Source organism: Glycine soja, chromosome 9, assembly GCF_004193775.1.
Source record: "Glycine soja cultivar W05 chromosome 9, ASM419377v2, whole genome shotgun sequence".
In the NCBI taxonomy this organism is placed as follows: domain Eukaryota; kingdom Viridiplantae; phylum Streptophyta; class Magnoliopsida; order Fabales; family Fabaceae; genus Glycine; species Glycine soja.
In genome coordinates, this window is record NC_041010.1 from 14,844,457 (window position 1) to 14,868,169 (window position 23,713).

The 23,713-nt window shown below is 35.0% G+C and overlaps 2 protein-coding genes across 3 annotated transcripts; both read left to right on the top strand.

Moving 5' to 3' along the window:
• Window positions 1-238: 238 nt before the first annotated feature.
• Window positions 239-5,693, top strand: LOC114366941 (auxin efflux carrier component 2-like). The gene is made up of 6 exons (XM_028323984.1): window positions 239-1,046; window positions 4,035-4,302; window positions 4,429-4,514; window positions 4,828-4,985; window positions 5,447-5,523; window positions 5,627-5,693. The coding sequence occupies exons 1-6, from the start codon at window positions 239-241 to the stop codon at window positions 5,691-5,693; spliced, it is 1,464 nt and encodes a 487-aa protein (XP_028179785.1).
• Window positions 5,694-6,498: 805 nt separating this feature from the next.
• LOC114366942 lies at window positions 6,499-9,879 on the top strand. 2 transcript variants are annotated; one of them, XR_003657088.1, is made up of 4 exons: window positions 6,499-6,799; window positions 7,047-7,145; window positions 8,150-8,219; window positions 9,468-9,879. XR_003657088.1 is itself a non-coding variant. In XM_028323985.1 (3 exons), exons 1-3 carry the CDS (start codon window positions 6,722-6,724, stop codon window positions 9,626-9,628), a joined length of 309 nt encoding a protein of 102 aa, XP_028179786.1. In that variant the 5' UTR covers window positions 6,499-6,721; the 3' UTR covers window positions 9,629-9,879. The 2 variants fall into 2 exon arrangements, 1 of the variants encoding a protein (XP_028179786.1); XM_028323985.1 differs by lacking the exon at window positions 7,047-7,145.
• Window positions 9,880-23,713: the final 13,834 nt, after the last annotated feature.

Sequence of the window (23,713 nt, forward strand, 5' to 3'; positions counted from 1 at the left end):
ATTAAAAGCAGGAGAGAGAATTTAAATTAAATGCAGTGAGATATATAGGATTGTGATGATAGAGATTTTTACATGAGAAAATTAAAGTGAAAAACTTGGAAAATTCATACCTCTATAAAATTCCAATCTCTTTGTCTCCCTTTCAGTTACACTTTCATTGTCTACCTCTCCTTACTCTTTTTTTTTCCTATTCATAAGAATTGAATAGGATATTAAATTTTTTTCTCTTATTCTAATAATGATAAACGATAAAGAAGTGTACAATGTTATGGCAGCTCTTGTGCCCCTATATGTGCCAATGATATTGGCCTATTACTCCGTGCGGTGGTGGAAGATATTCACTCCGGAACAGTGCTCCGGCATAAACCGCTTCGTGGCAATATTTGCAATTCCTTTCCTTACATTCCATTTCCTATCCTCCAACAGCCCTTACACTATGAACATTTTGTTCATAGCCGCAGACACTCTTCAAAAAGTTGTGATTTTGGGTGCCCTATTTCTATGGACTGCCTTCGCAAAGCGTGGTGGCGGTCTCGACTGGACCATCACACTCTTCTCTCTTTCCACCCTACCAAACACACTCATCGTCGGTGTCCCGCTTCTGACAGCTATGTATGGAGACTCATCAGCCAGTCTCATGAGCCAACTTGTGTTCATGCAAGGTGTCTTGTGGTTTACCCTAATGTTGTTCTTGTACGAATATCAAGGCGCTATGCACCTCTTTTTGAATCGGATACCTGATAGTGGAGATTCCATCATCACCACATTCACCGTTGATCCTGATGTTAACACTCTCAATGGCAACGAGCCGCTACTAGTTGACCTAGAAAAGAAAGAAAATGGAGAACTTCATGTCATGGTAAGAAGTTCTTCATTAAAAATCTTTAACCGTTCAACCGAGATGTGTTGTGCCCATTTACCAAAGCGAAGAGCTTCAAGTTTTAGTACAATTCTTGATCTCCAAAGTGAGGGTTTTGAAGAGATGCCGAAGATCCATGAGGAGAAAATGTGCAAGAGGGACGCTTTTAAGTATCTTTTGAATTCAGGTTTGCTTTCTTCTTAATTAATGTCTCTTAAATCAATAGTTGCAATATGGATTTAACTCTAAAGTGAGTGAAGTCATTCACAAGAAAAAACGTGCATTGGAACATATAGATACACGTATAAAGTGACAATTCTTTTTACTATGGTAAGTAAAAATTATAAATTTAAATTATAGAATTATACTGATTAAAATTAAAAATTAAATATTAGTCAAATGATCACTTAAAAAACTCATGCATCTTTTTTTTGTTAAATTTTGACTATTCATTTACTACAATCTAATGATTTATGTTTTTAATTTCCATCCTTAATATATATAAAAAAAAATCTTATTTGATACCTTATGAACTTCCGCCGAATTCATAGACAAATTGTTTTGCTGGAAATATAATGTTCAGGTATTTAATTAAAGTAAGACTAAACTTTACAGTTTTATTATAATCTTCAATCTTATATATGTTGACTTATCTTAGCGATGACTTTATGATATGTCAATATTATGGTAAGGTAGAAAATAATATTTCAACAATTAAAAATAATTTTATAAATTAAAATTAAAAAATAAATAAAAATAAATGTATACAAGGTTGAAGATTAAATCAAAATGATTATTTTTTAAATTTTGGGTATTAAAATCGCAAGGAAGAAAAAGAAGATAAAAATCCCAAATAAAACTAAAAAAAATAAAATTGTAACTTAGCCTTAAAATAATAATAATAATAATTCCCTAACTTTTATATATAAAAAGATTTGTTTAAAATAAGGAAATTGATAAAATCACAAATGTTTTTCTAGAATGTTTCAAGAATCACACTTATAAATTATCTATTATCATTAAGGGTGAAAGTAGGTCGGGTCGCCTATTTAAAACCTAGCTCGATCCGACTCATTTATCCAAAAAGTCATGTTCAAATTTTTTGAAAAGCTTGTTTAGTCAAAAAGGTAGGTCGTGTGCCTTAAGAAAAGTTTATTATGCTTGATGGCCCGGCTCATTTAGCAACAATGTTTTTTTAATAAAAATAGTATTAATAATAAGATATATAATATTATAATTATTTTATTTAAATTATAAAATTATTATAGTGGTTTGATGATTTAAATTATTTTAATTAATTTTTAAAATATGTTAATTCCTATAAACCTAGATGAGTAGCATAAATATTGACTATTTTTTTTTTGGTGGATTTAAAAGACTTTGCTATCATGTTACATGTAATATTTGTATGTAAGTTTTGTCCATATCTTATGATTTAAAATTGTTTTATTATTTTAATGAAAATCTTTGATTTTGTTAAAAAAATTATACAACTATTAATATAAAATATGCCTTAAAATAAACTAACAGATCAAACTTATACAAACATTAGAGTTAGACCTAAAAATTAAGGTTGTGATGAATAACAGACACATGCTTATACTATACATATAAAATAAGTTAGACTAAACTTTGATAGAACATGACCAGTCCAACCCAACCCATTTTCAACCCTACTCATCATTCATGTATTAACACTTTTGAATTGAACCACATTTTATTAATATAGAGTTTTTAAATTGAACGCAATTATGTGTCCAATTTAACCCGCCAGTTAAAAAAGCAACAACATAAACAAACCCATTCCGCACAGCGCATAGGATATTGTTATTTCCGGCATGCACAATTCCCTATTTTTTTTGTTGTCGAGAGAGTTCAAACATCCGATCTCTTTTTTATTTTATTTTTCCTTCATTATTAAATTAATCGTATATCTCTAATTTTATTGAGTACTTGTATTTTAGACCCTTAATGTATCATATTTGAATCTTTACTACTCCTCAATTTCTCATTTTCTTTCAAATATTTGATTTGAAAATAAAATTTAATTTTATGTTTTATCCAATAACAACAGCTACTAACTATCTTCTTTGCCCCTACTTGCCTGAGATCCTAAATTCGATCGATACCTGCTATATAAGCAGCCACTATTGTGCATACTCCAGTACCCAACAGGCCTTTGAGATAATCATATCTTTGGTCTAAGTGTGCCTTCCGCAAAAGTGTCACTTCCGCCATTTCCATATGTGTACTCCCTATGGTTCATGTTTTTATGTTAACGATCAATTTTTGTTAAAAATAATCAGACACGGATAATCTTTAATAGAATCTCTTTTTTTTATTATATTTTTTTATTTATAAAATTCGAAACCAATATTTTACTTAAAAAACCAAAATTAGTTTATCAATTTCTCTTGAATCAAGACTTATTTATTGCTAGCCCTACCCCTTTAATTTCCCCATATCTCCATCCAAAATTTCCTTTACGAGATTCAACTTCCAGCCTCTTTTCCTGATCACTGTAACCCCATCCAGTCCAGAATTTTCGTGTAATATGCACTAAAGGCACACGCTCTAGGGGTCATTATATGCATCCTGAATAAAGATATATGTAACTATGTAAGTCCTTCCAGCATTGTTCTATATAGCCATGAACAATTTTTTTAAGGTTTCAATGAGTTGGTCTTCATCTGTTTGATTTAAATATCCAAAAGAAGTTGCAGGCCAACCTGTTTCGTATTTAATTTTGTGAATATATATTCGTATGAAACGGGTACAAAGCATTTTTTATCTTGATTTAAATATATTTTTGGTTACTGTAATTAAACATTTTTTTTTCATTTTCGTCACTACAATATTATTATTTTTTATTTTAATCCTTATAAAATATATTTATTTTATTTTTATCCTTAATGTTTTAGATAATATTTTTTACTGTTCAAAACACTTATTTTACTGTTCAAACTATTTTCTAAAATATTTTAAGAGCGAAAAATAGAATAATACATCTTATAATAATTAAACCGAAAAAAAGACAATGAAAAAAAAATTCTAAATTACAAAGATAAAGATAAAAAATATATTTGAATGTTTTATGATTAAGATAAAATTAGTTTTACTGTAATTATGACAATTGTAGTCTAATGCAATTATTGAGCATCTCATCTTACTGTAGTGAAACATGAATCAATCATTGACACGAGTTCGAGTCCCAAAGTAATAGAGGACAAGGAGGTCAAGATTGTGCATGGGATCCAATATCCCTTAAGCAAGGGCCCAAAAGAGGTAAAAATTGAAGAAAAAGATGCATATAAAAAACAACAAATGCCACGTGCTAGTGTCATGGTAAGGCTCACTCTCTCCATGGTTTGGCGGAATCTCGTGAGAAACCCTAATACATACGCGAGTTTTTTTGGATTAGTATGGTCTCTCATATCATTTAGGTATTTTTCAAGAATCTTGGCATCTATTCTTCCTTTCTAGGACCCCCTGTCAATCGAGAGAAAAAAACATCTTTTTACTAATATTTGTTTTTTCATGCATCAATTTCTGGTTGTGTGGATGGGCAGGTGGAACATCAAAATGCCATCCATTATAAATGGTTCCATTTTAATACTATCACAAACTGCAACGGGAATAGCCATGTTTAGTATGGGTAACATTTTTTTCTCTCCTTTCAGCTAGTGTCAACTAATTTAGGTTATGTACGCTTGATTCTCAGAAAGAACATTTTAACAAGTTACATCTTACATGAATCTATTTTAAGAAAATTAAATGATAATTAACTTAATATTTTTTTAATATTTCAATGTACAATAGCAAATCTTCCTATATATAATTTGGTGTAATCCTATATTATAGTCAACTTAAAATTTGCCATATACGTAACAAACATGCATGTTGGTGGTGTATTCCTATATCAATATTTATTTATGTCCTCTTGCCTTTGTTGTGTGGTTCTTAATTAGGTCTATTCATGGCATTACAACCCAAGATCATAGCTTGTGGAAAAACTTCGGCAGCAATGTCTATCGTAGCTCGATGTTTGGTTGGTCCTGCAGTAATTGGTGTAACCTCTATAGTCATCGGTATTCGAGGAGTTCTTCTACGTGTTGCAATTGTTCAGGTAAACAAAACCCACTTGCAAATTCCTCAAATTAACCAAGGAGGTCTAATTCAATGGGTTGAATAGAGTATGAGTGTTATAAACTTTTCTAATATTATGTTGAATACCTACGGATCAATTTTTTTTATTTTCAAATTAATCATAGAATGAATAATACTTTCTTCCTTCTTACAGGTTTTGAAAACTAGCTGAGCCTTGTTCTTGTCCATAAACTACACTCTTGCCTAAACTTTATTAAACTCTCATAGAAATGCTAATGAAATATCTTCCTTAACTCAAATTAAATAATGAGGAAGAAAGAAGTTATAATAGTCCGCTGGAGAGACTTAAAAAAGAGTTCAAGACTTATATCTATTTTTGAAACCTGAAAGGAGATTACTGTTATATACTACCCTTAAATTATAATGCCATATATATTCAAATTCATATAACTATTTTTGTCACCTTGTTTAATTTTGCAGGCTGCTATACCTCAATCTATTGTTGCCTTTGTATTTGCCAAAGAATACAATATCCACGCAGATATACTTAGCACCGCGTAAATGTCTATATTTTTAAAATTTACAGCTATTAAAGTATGCTCTGCCTTGCTAATGTAATTGATCAACATAAATTCTAAAAGATTTCACAAAAATTTGCAGGGTTATCTTCGGAACGGCGATTTCATTGCCCGCAACAATAATGTACTTTGTGCTTCTTGGACTCTAATTAACAAGTTTGAAGGTTTTATAAATTTGAGATTTTATCTTAAAATATTAAATGTATGTCCAAGCAATCTTGTGATAGCTTGTAAAGTTAGTTGTAAAGTTAGTTAAATGTGGCTTATGTTAAGAAAAAGTTAGTATTTTTTTTAAGCAAGGTATTCTAAGGGTCAAAAGTCATGAGACTAATCCTTGATATGTAAAGATCATCATAGTAGATTTTGTCTCTCCCAATAAAACTTTAGTTGTAAGCTAATGGTGTTTACTTGTAGTCTAATCATTAGTGCTTTTTTTTTTTAGTCGAATCAAAGACTTCATAATTTTTCTATTTAATCACAGTTACACTTCATTTATATGCAAAAGTGATTACAATAATTGAGTATACAAGAGATCAATCTTTTACTCATTTTCTCTTTTATATGTATTTGTGTGAGGCCACATATATATAATTGTCCAACATTAATTTTGCTTTGTCCAATCAATACTAGAAAAATTTAACATTGGTTATTTTGAACCTTTAACATCAAGTAGGTCATTTTTACATTACTATAAATATATCCTTTTACGACACGTATTATATGATGGTTCTTTGTGAAATCGCCTTAAAAAATGAAACAGTGACATTTTTATAATGAAAAATGTCTTTTAAGACACACATTTTAAGACGGTTATTGAAAACTACCTTAGAATGATGCTATGTCTAATAAAATTTACAATGAATTTTGATGAAAAACCCTCTTAATTCTGAAAACAAATTAAAAGCCTATGCCTCTTTGAAAATAAAAAATATGTTAAAAGGGATTAGTGATAAGAGGAAACGCTGCCTCCTCTCACTCCATCATTTCTTTCACGCAAACACCACACTCACTGTAACTTCCTTGTTCACGATTCCATTGTTCATGTGGAGGCACGACGGAGGGCGACGGACGCGGTCTTTTCTGGTGCGATCTTTCCCTCACTCCTGAGTCTTCTCTCTCCTTTTTCTGATACGGTCTTTTCTGGCACGGTCTCTCTACAGTCTTCACTCTCCCTTTCATGGTATTGTCCGAGGCGGTTTCACTTCTCTCACCATTTTTTGACGAGGTCACCACTGTTTCTGCATATTTCGGTGAGGTATGTACTCTCCATGTTTTCGCGTTTGATTTCTCCGCAGTTTATCTATTATGTTTTTTGAAATTTGATTTCTTTCTTATTTTTGATATTTGATATAAAAATTGATGTTGTGTTATGTTTTTGGATGTATGTCATGACCTTTTCAATTTTTCATTTGTGCCTACTGACTCTAGCTTTTTCTCGCCTACTTTCTCACTTGGTTCTCAAACTCTCTTTTTGCACTCCCAAATTGAATCGCAAATTCAAGGGTTAAGGTTCATCGTGCCTTACTCATCGCAGATGTAGGGTTTATCGCGCCTCACTCATTGTGGTTTGTTATCCACTCATCGGTTTTAATTCTCAATCTGTACTCTCTCTTCTTTTTCTTATATTATTTTTAAAATTTGAATCAATTCAATGATCTCTCTTTACTGAGCTTTGTCAATTTCTCCATGCTTTAATTGTTTTGGTTTCTTCTTTTCCCTATTATTCCATGCTTTAATTGTTAAGGTTATTTGCTCTGGCCATGTTTGATGGCGCTAGTGAAATTGACAGAGGAGCAGAATGATTTTTTTTTTTTTCTAAACTGGAAATAATCAATGTCTTTGGAATAAATATTAAGAAATATTTATCACCAAGACAATGGTGTGACCGATTTCACTAGAATAGTAGCAATTGAATTGAAACCTTAGGATTCCCTGTTAACATAGAGAAACACAATTCTCTTAAATTAATTTAAGAGATTTGTGTTTGAAGACAAGAGCTTAAAAGTTATAAATGTTGGTCAGTATATGCCTTAAAAAATTGATATGTTACCATATGGCTGCAACCTAATTAATAATATTTTTATAAAATAAAAACTAAATAGGAGTTGTCAGTAACAGAGGTCAACTAATGACATTAATAGTAAAGATTATCATGGAGAGATGTAGGCAAGAAGGAAATTGGAAGAGAGGCATGGGGACACAAATCTTATTATATTTGAATATTCTAATTTGTGAGAATATTTGATTTGATGTGCGATGAATAAAAGTATTTTAGGCTTAATTTTCCTTACATTCCAACCAGTCCCACTTTCTAACAATGCACCCTGAGCTGCTATAGAAAGGAACCTTACCTCGCAGCTAGTCATCTCTCTCTGTGCAAGTATATAGGGTTTTTCCTTTCATCAACATATATTGGATCCATGAACACCACAAAGGGTTCAAATAGTACTTCTCTTGCAGCACTAGATATGCTTCAATCAACCTCTTCTGCTTTTGATCAGTTGCAAAACTGATTTAGGGTCTCCAAAGAAATTGGCTTTGTTGGATCTTGGAAACAAGCTTTGTCTTCTGTTGAATCATTTGTGGTGGTTTTGTTTGATCGCAGATATCTTGGAAGGGATACTTAAGGCTGTTATTAAGCTTCATCATCGCCAATGGTTTGCACAAAATTACTTGTATCTCTCTATCTCTATCCTTCTTAATTTCTCTTTTGCACCTTATGAGCGTCAATTCAAATTGCTTATTCTTCCCATCTTCATGTTTTTTAATGATATAACATTTACTTAATTTTTTAGGAATAATAACTTCTATTTGGCTTCAAGTCACTTTTCTTAGTTTTGGATCTCATTCATCTATAGCTAGCACTTGAATTTAGAAAGGATATAATTTGCTTTCAGAATTCTTATATCATGTAGTTAATCGTGGATGTTTAAGTGAGTCTTGGACATTTGTCACATTCCCTCAATTTCCAAATAGAAAAAAAAAGCAAGAAAAAAAGGAGCTCCTATTTATACGAAAAATAATAAGTAAAAAGGAATCTTAAGCACAAACAAATTAATATTCACATTAAAACTAAAACTATATAGATCACGTACTAGACTTACACTTATAGGTCTATTGTAGGTGATGAGGTTTTTTTATATATGTCACAGTTTTCAAATTTTAGGTTATTGGTTAGTGTGGAATTCCAAGACCTAGGAACAAGCAAAGACTTGCAATAAATTTATGATACAAATGTAAGAAGACAGCGAATTCTTCTAAAGCATCAATATACAGAACCTTTTAATAGGTTAAAGTTACCAGTTAGTGTGGGATTCAAGTTTATGATTGCTTTAAGCACTAGTATTCTTTTAGGTCTCTCTTAATTTGGAGAAAGTAGATAGAGAGAAATTGCTTAACAGAATTACAATTAAGAGAAAGGAAATTTGAAGTGGGAATGAGAGAATTTGGGTTATCTCTATATATGTAATAATCTGTCCATCCAGGGATTACATGGCTTATTCTGCTATTTGCATTTCCCGCCTCTTGAATTCTTTTGCTTCATATATTTTTTTAATGCTCGCTGTATTTTTTTTCTCATGCAAATGCACGGGATATTGTATCTAGTGTGGTCACAAACCACTTCAAATTTGAAAGCATAACATATGGTTGTTGAATACAGCATGTTAAGGGTAAGGGCTATTTATACCAGATTAAGTAAATAGTACGAAGCCCAGTCCAGAATTCAATCCTATCATGCTAGTCATGGGACTACTTAATTCAATGAGAACTACATTACTCAGTTAGTAATTGTGCTATATATTTTTGTGGTGCTTTCTTTCAAAATTTTCTTTTGCTTTATATTCGTATTTTGTTAGTTGTGAAATGATTGCATTATTAGATAGTAATAATGGTGTACTTTCATATTTTCTCAATAACTGTAGGCAGGTGCTCTGGTTCAAGTCTATACAGATGGAACTATTTTAGTTACCCATGGGGGTGTCGAAATGGGGCAAGGTTTGCATACCAAAGTTGCCCAAATTGCTGCTTCAGCTTTTCATATCCCTCTTTGTTCAATGAAAGAAGTTCTAATCAATCTATTTAAAGTGTTCATACCCAATCAAGATCACACAAGTAGTCCAATTAAAACTTATATGGGATAGCAAATGGATATTTATTATTTACTTAAATGGCTAGTATACCTCACAGTCTCACACCTGATAAAATGACCTAAAAAATGATACTTTCAACTTCAAAAAAGATAGCTCAGCTTCCTTCATGTATATGCATATCTTCTCTCTATACAATTTAACATTTCTCATCTCAATGAACATGCAGAACACGGTTTAGCTTCTACCATTATATTTTTTTAAGTCAGCTTTTAATAAATAAATAAAGACTTCCCAAAATCCCTATCCCAAGAGTACCAACAATGAAAAAAAACTATAACATATATTTCAGTCTACATACAAAATATCTCAAAAGAGCCAAAGTATCGAAATTCTCTTCACCTGTAAATTTCAAAGAAAACCAATCAGAACCATAATACCTCAAATGGAAAAGTGAAATATCTCAGAAATTCATCAAATGTGCCATGCATTTAGTGCATTACATAAGTACCCTACTCCCAAGTAATGTACCATTCTTATCTATCACTTTATCGACAAGGCATGGTAGGAATCCCATTCCGATAAAGAATGCTCGTAGTTTGCCTCCATTTGAACTTGCAATAATATTGTCTTGGTAATCATGAAGGAAGAGTTGAACATAAGCAAACAAATAAAAATGAAAATTTAATGAAGATAACTATTTCTATATGTGTGTATATATATTGTTATTATATTATAATTTATACATAGTGAACAAGTAGAAATAATGCCTTGCCATGTTAAAATGTATGTAAAAAGTTGTAAATGGAGAGAATTCATAAAAATGCCACGATAGGCTTAAAGCGAACAAAACACCTTTAGTCCAGTCATTCAATCTAAACTATTGAAATAGTGCATTGAATTGCTTTCTCAGAATAATTGCATTAGTGTCATGAACTTGAATTTTTTTTCTTGGTTATGACTTGTGGCATCACAAACTCCACTCTTAAATCTACATATTTATAAAAATGATCTAAAGACTAAATATTTATAAAACTCCACTTTTAAGCTTCTTCTGACATGAAATATTTCTACTTTTCTTTGCCACTTTAAACAAGCCCTAAAAGTTTTCTCTAAAAGATCTAGAGATTAAATGGGTAATTAAACATATTTAATTTGATGTATAAAAAAGGTTTTGTTATCCAATTTAATCCCTATAATTTTTAAACTTATCCTTTTTAGTTCTCATAGAATTATTATGTATCTAATTACCTATTTTGCAATCATTTTCCTTATATAAATAACCCAAATCATTTGGTCATTCCAATGAGTTGACTTTATATTAACTTAAAAAGACAGTCAATTCATTTATCAGCATCTTAGAATTTCAATCATATTCATGCTGATCAAGAAGCGTAACTTAAAAAATCTTATATTTGGAATAATAATTAACTTACTTTTGCTTGGACTAGTACCATAGTCATGACGCTATAGAAAATGTGAAAAATTGCAAGGACAAATATAAATATATGCAACTGGTGCACCCCAGACTGAGAGATCAAAGGCACTTACTGAGAGAAATTAACAATACATATAATTAAGAGTTATTAATTAATGGAGAAAGAGGTAGTATTAGTATGAGAGATAATTAACTAAGGATCTTGACTTTTTGTGAGCAATAGTCACCCCTAGCTGCAGTTGCTAAAACTCAACGCCATTCCATGTTGTCAAAAAAAAAAAAGTAGCTTCCTTCTGTCATTTGAGTCATCATCTGAATTTGAAACTTCCACCTTCTTGCATGGAAGCATTATGTCACCAGTTGACACAGGGATGCATATCTTCGCAATATATTGTGTACCTAAAGTTATTATTAGGGATATGAATCCTAATAACATTAATTTTGCAAAAACAAAAACCATATACATATATGTAATTAAAATTTGAAGCGAGTTTTAAAAAAAAAAGAACAAAAAAAACTTTGCCTCGTTCCGATTTTGCTGCTTAACCGATTTGATTTTCTCCAAGGCTTCATTCTTGGCCTTCTTATGTCATTTTTGAAACCACTATAATTAGAAAGTGTGTGTGGAAGGAAATTGATTAAATTTAGTTACTACAAGTAATAAAACAAAAATAAAGGATGAAACACCTAGTACGTACCTTTCCAAGTGAATGGATTCCGTGTTCAATTAATACAGAGATGATGACGAACACTGAGCAAACAGCAACTACTGCCCATATGGGTGTTTCCTTTAAGCTTCTTTCTGCAGTAGCACCACCACCAACCATGTTAATTAATTTGCTCTCAAACAACCAATATCTCTAGCCTTGACATCGGTACAAGCTTAATTAGTATATTAAGAATGATATTATTATTGTTGTAACAATAGTTTATGGCAAACCGAAAAAATTATTGGCTGAGTCGTGGACAATGTCGCTTTCTCTAAGACGTTTCGTGGCACTGCCAAAAAATTGTGCAAGCAGACAATCAACCACGAAGTCCCCAGGATAAAACAGTCCAGATCATTGTATAAGATTCCCCCTGCACTGAGGGAACCTTTTCTAGAATTACACCCTCTTGTATGACTTGAAAAGTCACTCTAAAGCCACCCGAAAATATGACTTGAAAAGTCACTCTAATAGTCAACCGAAAAATATGACTTGAAAAGTCACTATTATAGCCAACCGAAAATATGACTTAAAAAGTCACTCTTATAACCAACAGAAAAATATGACTTAAAAAGTCACTCTTATAGTCAACCAAAAATATGACTTTAAAAAGTCACTCTTATAGCTAACCGAAATTTTAGAGCGACAGAAAGAAAGAGGGAGAAGCTTGCCGGAAATGCATCGGCTGAAATATGGGAGGGAGAAAGAAAAGTTGAGGAAATGCTTCTCAACTGGGGCAAGGAAAAATGAAGAAATGAGCTCTCTATATATAGGGAGTGAAACACTATTCAAGTGTTTATCCTGAGCGATATGGGACTTGGAGCCTTTTTTATTTTCTTTCTTTTTTTTTCAAACTTTCATCCTTTGTTCTAACAATTCCCCACTTGAAATTTGAAAAGAAGATTTTCGAGGATTTCATTAAATTATGCATAAACAAAGGTGTCATACAACTTGAACCTTTGCATAGTGAGTAAGATTCAGATTTTACTAGAGTGACTCGAAGTCTTGAACTCTATCTCCGACATCAAACCACACACAACCTTTTCATAGGTGTATTCTATAAAGCCCATGCGTTAAAGGCTATGCACGTATATCCCGGTATAGTGAATGCTCTAGAAATGTTTTGCCCAAAATTTCATATGATGCGGCCCCCACTTCAACATTCACATAGGTGAGTCTATCAAGAGTACTCCTGTAGCCTAGGTACTCCACTCAACGTAGAGTATAGATCTCATTAAGAATTATGAATTTTTTTCATAACTCATCCTCTTGTTACTTCAGGAATCATGCTGCTTTCACATATAACAGCATGTTCATCTCATATCACTTCATAACTTGTTATTACCCATTGAACCTAGTTCTTGGGATCTCCAGTCATTTAGGTCGGGTTACCATCATGAATGATCATCGCAGTAAGGGCAATAGTCCCATTCTTTTAGAAGTGTTATGGACTTTCTCTCTAGCTAATCCTTTCATCAAAGGATCTGCTAAATTATCATCAGTGCGTACATGATCCACTCTAACAGCTCCTGTTGAGAGTAATTCTCTAACAGTGCTATGCTTACGATGTATCTGTCGTTTCTTACCATTGTAATAACGGTTCTCAATTTTTGCAATAGCCGCGGTACTATCGCAATGGATCAACACAACTGGTATCGGCCTTTCCCATAAAGGAATCTCTGCAAGTAAGCTTCTCAGCCAACTTGCTTCCTCACTAGCAGTTGCTAGTGCTATCATCTCAGATTCCATAATGGACTAAGCTAAGATAGTCTGTTTCTTTGACTTCCAAGAAACAGCCCCACCAGCTATGCTAAATATATAGCCGTTGGTTGCTTTGGAATCATCTGAAAGAGTGTTCCAATCTGCATCGATGTATCCGTCAAGTACAGCGGGAAACCTTTTATAATGTAATCCAAGGTTTATGGTTCTTTTAAGGTACCTCAGTACCCTTTCAATAGCGTGCCAGTGCTCCATACTAGGTCTACTGGTAAACCTGCATAATAATCCCACAACATAGGCTATGTCGGGTCTAGTACAATCAGTGGCATACCTAAGGCTGCCAATGATACTTGCGTACTCAGTTTGTCGTATACCTTCACCAGTGTTCTTAAACAGTTTTACACTTGGATCATATGGTGTATTAGCAGGTTTACAGTTAAAGTAGTCATATTTCTTTAAGATCTTCTCAATGTAGTGAGATTGATCCAGAGAAATTCCCTCTTTTGACCTAGTAATCTTAATACCAAGGATTACACTTGCTTCTCCGAGGTCTTTCATATTAATGCTGTTACACAACAATGATTTCACATCATTCACTACATGAATATTTGAACCAAATATGAGAAGGTCATCGACATATACACATATGATAGTGCAAATATTATTTACAGATTTGTAGTAAATGCATTTGTCACTTTCATTCACCTTAAACCCATTCGAGACTATTAAGTTATCAAACTTTTCATGCCACTGCTTAGGTGCTTGTTTTAGACCATACAAATATTTATCTAACTTGCAGAGTTTATCATCTTGTCCATGAATCACAAACCCTTCAGGTTGTTCCATATAGATTTCCTCTTCCAATTCACCATTTAAAAAAGCAGTTTTAACATCTATTTGGTGTACCACTACACTGTGAATAGCAGCAAGAGATATTAGCACCCGAATAGATGTTATTCTAGTGACTGGTGAAAAGGTGTCGAAGAAATCCACATTCTCTCTTTGCCTAAAACCCTTGGCTACAAGGCGAGCCTTGTATTTATCCACAGTACCATCAGGTTTTAGTTTCTTTTTCAAGATCCATTTACAACCAATTGTTTTGCAACCAGGAGGCAAGTCTACTAAATGCCATGTCTTGTTAGATTCTAAAGAATCCATCTCATCATTAATGGCTTCTTGCCACAAGTCAGCATCCAAAGAACACAAAGCTTCTTGGAGGTTTGATGGATCCTCCTCTAATGTATAGGCCATATAATCGGGCCCATAATCTTTAGCAATTCTTGCTCTCTTACCTCTTCGAGGCTCTATATTTGGTTCTGGTTGTGCAAGATTTTCACTACTAATAGCAGGAAGATAACTGGATGAAGTACCCCCACTATCCCTTAATTTAAAAGGAAATTTATTTTCATAAAAATCAGCATCATTTGACTCTATGATCACTTTTGCGTTTAGGTCATAAAACCTATACGCTTTGCTATTAATAGCATAACCAATGAACACACATTCATAGGATCTACTTGCAAGTTTAACCCTCTTAGGGTCTGGGATCCTTACATAGGTCAGACATCCCCAAGTTCTCAAATAAGACAAATTTGGTTGTCTTTTCTTTAATATCTCATAAGGAGATGTCTTGCTTTTTGATTTGGGGATTCTATTTAGCACATAACAGACAGTTAACAAATTTTCACCCCACCAAAAAGATGTTGCACTAGAACTCAACATAGTAGCTACAACTAATTCTGTAAAAGTTATGTTCTTTCTTTCAGCTTTACCGTTCATTTTAGGTGAATATGGAGCATTCGTCTCATGTATGATTCCATGCAAATTATAAAACTCATTAAACAAACTGGAATCATACTCTATGCCTCTATCACTTCAAAGTTTCTTAATTTTCTTATAGAATTGATTTTCAATTTCTGTTACAAATAACTTAAACATGTCAAGCACTTCACTTTTATTTTTCATAAGATATACATATGTGTAATCAGAGCAGTCATCAATAAAAGTGATAAAATATCGTTTTCCATTTCTGGTCAACGTTCCATCAAATTCACATATATCAGAATGTATTAAATCCAATGGCTCAGATTCTTTAACTACTGATTTATGTGATTTCTTAGTTATTTTAGATTGACTGCAAAAAACACATTTTTCAAAGTGATTTGAAGATATCTTTGGAATAAAACCTAAATTACTCATGTTAGATATGCAACGACTATTTATATGACAAAGTCTAGAATGCCAGATATTAAAATCACACAACATGTAAGCAGAAGGAGAAACTTTATTAATATCAAGATTCAATTTGAACATGCCATCTGTGGCATACCCTTTCCCTACAAATACCCCATTCTTGGTCAAAGTAAATAAATCTGCACCTATGGTCTGAGTAAACCCAGCCTTGTTTAAAAGAAAACCAGAAACCAGATTCTTTCTCATCTCTGGAGTATGCATCACATCTTTGAGAATCAAAGTCTTTCCAGAGGTAAACTTCAGTTCAACATCTCCAGTTCCAGCAATAGTAGTGGTGTAAAAATCACCCAGCAACACTTTCTTATTTTCAACATTCGTGTATGTTTTAAACATAGCACGATCATAGCAGACATGGCGGGAGGCGCCAGTGTCTACCCACTATCCATTTGATCCTCCAATCATATTGATCTCAGTTATCACAACTATGTATGACTCTTGAGCAATTTTCTGTATCTCATGGGATTGAGACTCTACTGATTTATCATCAGCCATTTGATACTTGAGGTAGCGGCTAACATCATACTTTTTAGTCCCAGCTTCCTCAGTATCATACTTCTCTTCCAGAGCCAGCCAAACTAATTTGGCAGACTTATATGGGCTATAATAATCATAGAGATCATCAGCTAACCAATTCAGAATGAAATTCTTGCATAGGTAATAATTTTCATTCCAAAGAGCTAATTCCATAGTCTTTTTATCCTTCACTTCCTTCTCAGCATCCTCAGGTACCACCGGAATATCAATGTTAAAAACATAGGCAACTTTTCTCATAGAAAACATCATCTTTTGTTGCCAACGTTTGAAATGATACCCTTCAAACCTAAAAGGTTTGTTGAGGTCATTGTTGTTCGAGCCAGTAATATCTACGGTAGCCATAGCAGAGCCGAATGCGTCTTAAAATTGTTGTAACAATAGTTTATGGCAAACCGAAAAAATTACTGGCTGAGTCGCGGACAATGTCGCTTTCTTTAAGACGTTTCGTGGCACTGCCAAAAAATTGTGCAAGCAGACTATTAACCACAAAGTCCCCAGGATAAAACAGCCCAGATCACTGTATAAGATTCCCACTGCACTGAGGGAACCTTTTCTAGAATTACACCCTCTTGTATGACTTGAAAAGTCACTCTAAAGCCACCCGAAAATATGACTTGAAAAGTCACTCTAACAGCCAACTGAAAATAGGACTTGAAAAGTCACTCTAATAGCCAACCGAAAAATATGACTTGAAAAGTCACTATTATAGCCAACCGAAAATATGACTTAAAAAGTCACTATTATTGCCAATTGAAAATATGACTTAAAAAGTCACTCTTATAACCAACCAAAAAATATGACTTAAAAAGTCACTCTTATAGCCAACCAAAAATATGACTTTAAAAAGTCACTCTTATAGCCAACCGAAATTTTAGAGCGACAGAAAGAAAGAGGGAAAAGGTTGTCGAAAATGCATCGGCTGAAATATGGGAGGGAGAAAGAAAAGTTGAGGAAATGCTTCTCAACTAGGGCAAGGAAAAATGAAGAAATGAGCTCTCTATATATAGGGAGTGAAATACTATTCAAGTGTTTATCCTGAGCGATGTGGGACTTGAAGCCTTTTTATTTTCTTTCTTTTTTTTTCAAACTTTCATCCTTTGTTCTGACAATTATTAATATATATTTAGTTCTATAGAGAATGATGTTTTGTCATAAGCTTACTTTCAGATCCTAATTTCGTCCGGGGACTATCATTCATTGATGTTTTGATTCTCGTTAGCCGAACTGTGTTGTTCGACACCAGTTACCACACAAGACGAAAGATTGTTTGATGTTTTGGTCAAGGATGTGAAAGATACCAAAAGGGAGAGGCAAAAGGGTCTTTTCAGTGAGTTTTCAAGACCCTAGCTTGCCCAGGCTAGCCTCTAGCTCGCACTAGCCTCTGGCTCGCCTAGGTCCCCAAATTGCTTAGGGTTGAAGGAACCAGCTCGCCCTGGGTGAGCCAGTTACTTCAGGATGAAGCATCAGCTCGCCTGGGGCGAGCTCCCATGGTCCCAAATGCCATTTTTTGCTATAAATAAGCGTGAAGGGGGGCTGAGGAAGGAATTCCAGCATTGAGTATTGAAGCAATTGAGAGAAATGAGAGAGAAGAAGAAGAAGAAAGAAGAGGAAAAATAGGTCGAGACGCTGTCGAATCACGATTGTGATCAATTCCTACGCCGTTTCTCGCTCCGTGTTCTTCGTTCGTCATTCGGTTAGTGTTATTTGAATATGATCTATGCACCCTTAGAGGTCCTCTTTGTTGTTTTTGTGCATATTCATCTCCTTCTTCTACCATCAATAATCTTTTTTCTTTTGTAAAGTAAATTTTAACCGATCATTAGTGTCGTAAGTCATCTTTTAAAGAGATTGAAAGTTAATAAACGAAATTGAGATATGTCGCAACGTGCCCTTCGCGGGCGAGCGAGGGCGAGGCTCACGGGTGCGCTTTCCAAAGGAGGAAAGATGCGCGGAGTCGCCACCAACGTTTATTTGTGGAAAACGTCGGAAAAACCGAAGGAAACCGGTCAAAATGAAAATTCTAAGTTCGGGAGTTGTATTTACGCTTGAGGAAGGTATTAACACCTCTCACGTTTGTCTCAAAGGACATCAGTCTATTTTTTAGAATTGTGGAATTGTGTTATCTTAACTTTTATTTCTTTTTATTTTTTGAGGTCGACAAAAGCGGGGCTTTTGCTCCTACGTACCCTCCTTTGGAGAGGAAATCAGACCTACGTAGTTCTTTCTTATGCGTGAATCAAGTGATTCTTTTTACTTGACGGGTGATCATTTTAAGGCGTTGGACCTTAAAAATGATCCATTTTACTTGGTAAGAAACTGAAATGATAAACTTTCAAAAAAACCTATTTTTGTGGACGAGCTTGACTAGGCGAGTTTGATTTTAGCTTTAGTTTCACTTTAGTTATTAATCAATTCAATTAAGAATGAGAAAAAAAAGAGAAAACGTCCGATTGATTTTTCGCTTTACTTTACTAAAAGGTATTTTTTGATTATTATATTATTATTTTACCTCTTTTTTGATTTCCAACGTGGTTACGGCACGACTGAACCGTCAGAATTCATTTTAACAGAAATTAATGAATACTACAATTCAAACGATTGGTGGAAATTTATTTTATTTTTTAGATTAAGCGAGAAATGACTTAAATAAATGGCTTAAGCACGTCAAAAGGGGGTATAAAAAGTAAGTGAAAACGAGAATAAAAATACATGAAACAAAATGTGGACCACCACGGGTACATAGAATGAATTGAAAAGCTTGGTTTGAGGTACTTACCCGTTGAAGACTGAAGAAAAACGAAGAACGAACGATGAATCTTGAAGAACGGTCGAGAATCTTCGCGTAATTACTCACGGAAAACGTTACGGAAACATTACGGAAACGCCTCGGCTTGAATTTTCTTCACGGAACTAATTTTCCTCAGCAATTTTGAGGGAGAGAGAAGTGCCAAAGGGGCTGAACCCTTTTCTTCTTCACTTCTTCCCCTATTTATAGCAAAATAGGGGAGAAGCTTGCCGCCCAGCTCGCTCAAGCAAGCAAGGTTGCTTCCTCCAGAAGCAACAGCCTTCTGGAGGAATCTTCTAGAGGGCCAGGTGGGCCTAGTTGCTATTCACACCCCCCTTTTTACTAAATGCACCCCTTCTATTTTTTTGGTAATTCTTTTTCCGTAACGTTACGAAACTTTACGAATTTCGTAACGATACTTATTTTCCTTCCGCAAGGTTACGAATCCTTACGGATTATGTATTTACCCTTTTTTAGCTTTCGAAGAAGTTACAGAAACTTATGGATTGCGCAAAAACACCTCTTTTCGATTTCCGTCACATTACGGAATTTCACGGATTGCGCCAGCCCGCTTCCTTTTGATTTCTGACACGTCTCGGGACTTCATTCATTGTGCAACCAAGGACGCCAAGTGTCTCGAAGCGACCAATCAAAGGTTGTATATCATCAAATAATAATCCCTGGACGAAATTAGGGTATGACAAGATACAATCAACATATAACTGAATTTCTCTCCATTTAAGCCACTTGAGATCGTTTAAGGTCCAATGCCTTAACAACATCTCTTTACTTAGGGTATGACAGTTGCCCCTCTTTACTTACCTCTCATCGGAGATAAGTGGAAAGCAAAGATAGGACACTGATTTCGTCCGTCCTGCCTTTTCCGTGATGACGACTCTCGTCTCTACTCCTTCTCTTTTTCTTCTGCACAAAACAAAATACAAACAACAACCAGAACAACGAATATAATATACATATACACATATACACATATCTGGTGAAAGAACCGATCCGGAAAAACAACAGAATAACGTGTTTCCCAGTCACCAGAGGCTTCACGCTTGATAATGGAGGACACATGAACAGCGCTAGGCAATAACATTCATGGGGCTCCGAAAAAGGAGAGAATGGAGGATTGCCTTGAGGGTCCGCACTTAGGCAATCATGGAACACAACTCCAAACTCGAAAATGGAGGACACATGAAAAACCCTAAGCAATAACATTCATGTGGCTCCGAAAAAGGGTGAGAATGGAGGATTGCCTTGAGGGTCCTCACTTAGGCAATTATGGAACACAGCTCCAAACTCGAAAATGGAGGACACATGAATAGCCCTAAGCAATAACATTCATGTGGCTCCGAAAAAGGGTGAGAATGGAGGATTGCCTTGAGGGTCCTCACTTAGGCAATCATGGAACACAACTCCAAACTCGAAAATGGAGGACACATGAACAACCCTAAGCAATAAAATTCATGTGGCTTCGAAAAAGGGTGAGAATGGAGGATTGCCTTGAGGGTCCTCACTTAGGCAATCATGGAACACAGCTCCAAACTCGAAAATGGAGAACACATGAACAGCCCTAAGCAATAACATTCATGTGGCTCCGAAAAAGGGCGAGAATGGAGGATTGCCTTGAGGGTCCTCACTTAGGCAATCATGGAACACAGCTCCAAACTCGAAAATGGGGAACACATGAACAGCCCTAAGCAATAACATTCATGTGGCTCCGAAAAAAGGTGATAATGGAGGATTGCCTTGAGGGTCCTCACTTAGGCAATCATGAAACTCAACTCCAAACTCGAAAATGGAGGACACATGAACAGCCCTAAGCAATAACATTCACGTGGCTCCGAAAAAGGGTGAGAATGGAGGATTGCCTTGAGGGTCCTCACTTAGGCAATCATGGAACACAGCTCGAAACTCAAAAATGGAGAACACATGAACAGCCCTAAGCAATAACATTCATGTGGCTCCGAAAAAGGGCGAGAATGGAGGATTGCCTTGAGGGTCCTCACTTAGGCAATCATGGAACACAGCTCCAAACTCGAAAATGGGGAACACATGAACAGCCCTAAGCAATAACATTCATGTGGCTCCGAAAAAAGGTGATAATGGAGGATTGCCTTGAGGGTCCTCACTTAGGCAATCATGAAACTCAACTCCAAACTCGAAAATGGAGGACACATGAACAGCCCTAAGCAATAACATTCACGTGGCTCCGAAAAAGGGTGAGAATGGAGGATTGCCTTGAGGGTCCTCACTTAGGCAATCATGGAACACAGCTCGAAACTCAAAAATGGAGAACACATGAACAGCCCTAAGCAATAACATTCATGTGGCTCCGAAAAAGGGTGAGAATGGAGGATTGCCTTGAGGGTCCTCACTTAGGCAATCATGAAACTCAGCTCCAAACTCGAAAGTGGAGGTCACATGAACAACCCTAAGCAATAACATTCATGTGGCTCCGAAAAAAGGGTGAGAATGGAGGATTGCCTTGAGGGTCCTCACTTAGGCAATCATGAAACTCAGCTCCAAACTCGAAAGTGGAGGTCACATGAACAGCCCTAAGCAATAACATTCATGTGGCTCCGAAAAAGGGTGAGAATGGAGGATTGCCTTGAGGGTCCTCACTTAGGCAATCATGGAACACATCTCCAAACTCGAAAATGGAGAACACATGAACAGCCCTAAGCAATAACATTCATGTGGCTCCGAAAAAGGGTGAGAATGGAGGATTGCCTTGAGGGTCCTCACTTAGGCAATCATGAAACTCAGCTCCAAACTCGAAAGTGGAGGACACATGAATAGCCCTAAGCAATAACATTCATGTGGCTCCTAAAAAGGGTGTTGGCGGGACCGAACGGTCCACCGGGTTTTTCCACCTAAAAGGATAACACGCTTTTTGTAAAGAAATATAAATCATTCGCGAGAGCACCACATCTTAGAGAAACAATATACTTGTGCCAAGGGTAATCTTCCTTGTAACCGAGAATGAAGGGTAGGATGTCAACTTCTAGCTTTCAAATGAACATGCAGGGGAAACATCGGGCTAAGCTGAAAATAAATCACTCATAGTGTATAAAACTCACAAGGCAAGTGTTTTATCCTATTCCCAAACCATAACTGCACCATTGCTTCATTTTGCATACGATTTCCTATCGAATCAAAGATCAAACGTATGATCACGGACCAATAGGATTTTCTCGAGGATAGTGTTTTTTGGAGAGGAAGCTGGGTGTTTCGGTCTTTTCCTCTTTGTTCATGTGGGGTGGGATATTGCCAGTCAAGAATGATTCTGAGTGGCAATCTGGTTTTGAAGAATTTCTGTCCTCTTTCTTTCATTAATTGAGAATTGCTTCTTTTCCCTTTTCACTTCCCTTCGACCTTTGACCGGGAATCTTCCCTCTTCTTTTTTGTTCTTTTCTTTATTTTCATCTTTTTTCTTTTTCTTTCTTTCCTTTTCTTCCTTTTCTTTCTTTTCATTTCTTCTTTTTCTTTCTTTTCACTTTTCCTTTTTCATAGGCCAAGGTTCAAAAAGGTCTAAGGTTGTCTTTCAATGGGGTCTTTTATCGTGTGAACCCAATCTTGATATCTGGGGCGAAACAAATTTGGGTGTCAAGGTGTCGATCTTAGGACGAGCTTCCATATTGTTCCATAAGGCACGCGTGACAATGATGATTTGAAAACAACGTGCAAAATTAGTCATGGCTACAGCCAGGTGAGCACTCAAGCATCCTATTTATGGCATTGTGATACTACGGTTGGGAATTTACACAAACAGACCCAACGTTTCCAAGTTATGTTCTTTCATCAGTTCAATGAATTCATCCATCTTTATCTCGGTTCATTCCGGAAAATACACTCTTAGCATCAGTCCCTTGTTTCCAGAAGATGCGTTTGCTCTTTACGAATGATTTATACTTCTTAAATATAACATGTCGACCTTCGCGGTCTTTCTTTCTCTTTACTTTTTGTTTCATTTTTTATATATTCACTAAAACTATACACTGTGGTCCTTTATGAGGAAAACCTTTCTTTGTACATCTATATTTTTATACATGACAAAATTTTTCTGTACACGCATTGGAACTCTTTCTCTTTACGTCACACGGTCTATATACAAACCCTATTTACGTTCAAATATTTTTTCATTTTTCTCCAACACACACCTATGGTTTATACAAAGGTTTCTTTATATACACTCGTTGTTCACACACACAAGAATTTCTCTACACGTATTTTTTATACACAAAGACCTTCTATACACATTTTCTTTTTACATACATGTATAGATAAAAACCTTTTTCTTTTCTTTATGAACATGACTTTTATTCACAATGCTTCTTTCTTTTTATTAGGATTTTTGGTTCATTTTACTTTTAGGACGACGTCCCTAAATGAAAATACTCTACACGGTTCCGGAATTTCAACAAACATTATTGACAACAACGAAACAAGTACCGACGTAACAACTCAAACAAAATATATGCACAAAACAAATGACAATCGCAAAAACAAACATTAGTCCCTCAAGATAACATACGAATGATAAATGATGGAACATACGGATTTGGGGATCCCACGGTCATGTAGCTCCGCATGCCACCGGACTCTTGGGACACGGTAACAAAAAATTGGGTGGTCG

Coding starts and splice junctions, on each gene's coding strand:
- LOC114366942 (XM_028323985.1), top strand. CDS start 6,722: ATGGTATTGTCCGAGGCGGTTTCACTTCTCTCACCATTTTTTGACGAG. Junction 6,800..8,149: donor TTTCTGCATATTTCGGTGAG/GTATGTACTCTC, acceptor GTTTGATCGCAG/ATATCTTGGAAGGGATACTT. Junction 8,220..9,467: donor TGGTTTGCACAAAATTACTT/GTATCTCTCTAT, acceptor CAATAACTGTAG/GCAGGTGCTCTGGTTCAAGT.
- LOC114366941 (XM_028323984.1), top strand. CDS start 239: ATGATAAACGATAAAGAAGTGTACAATGTTATGGCAGCTCTTGTGCCC. Junction 1,047..4,034: donor TAAGTATCTTTTGAATTCAG/GTTTGCTTTCTT, acceptor ATCTTACTGTAG/TGAAACATGAATCAATCATT. Junction 4,303..4,428: donor TGGTCTCTCATATCATTTAG/GTATTTTTCAAG, acceptor GTGGATGGGCAG/GTGGAACATCAAAATGCCAT.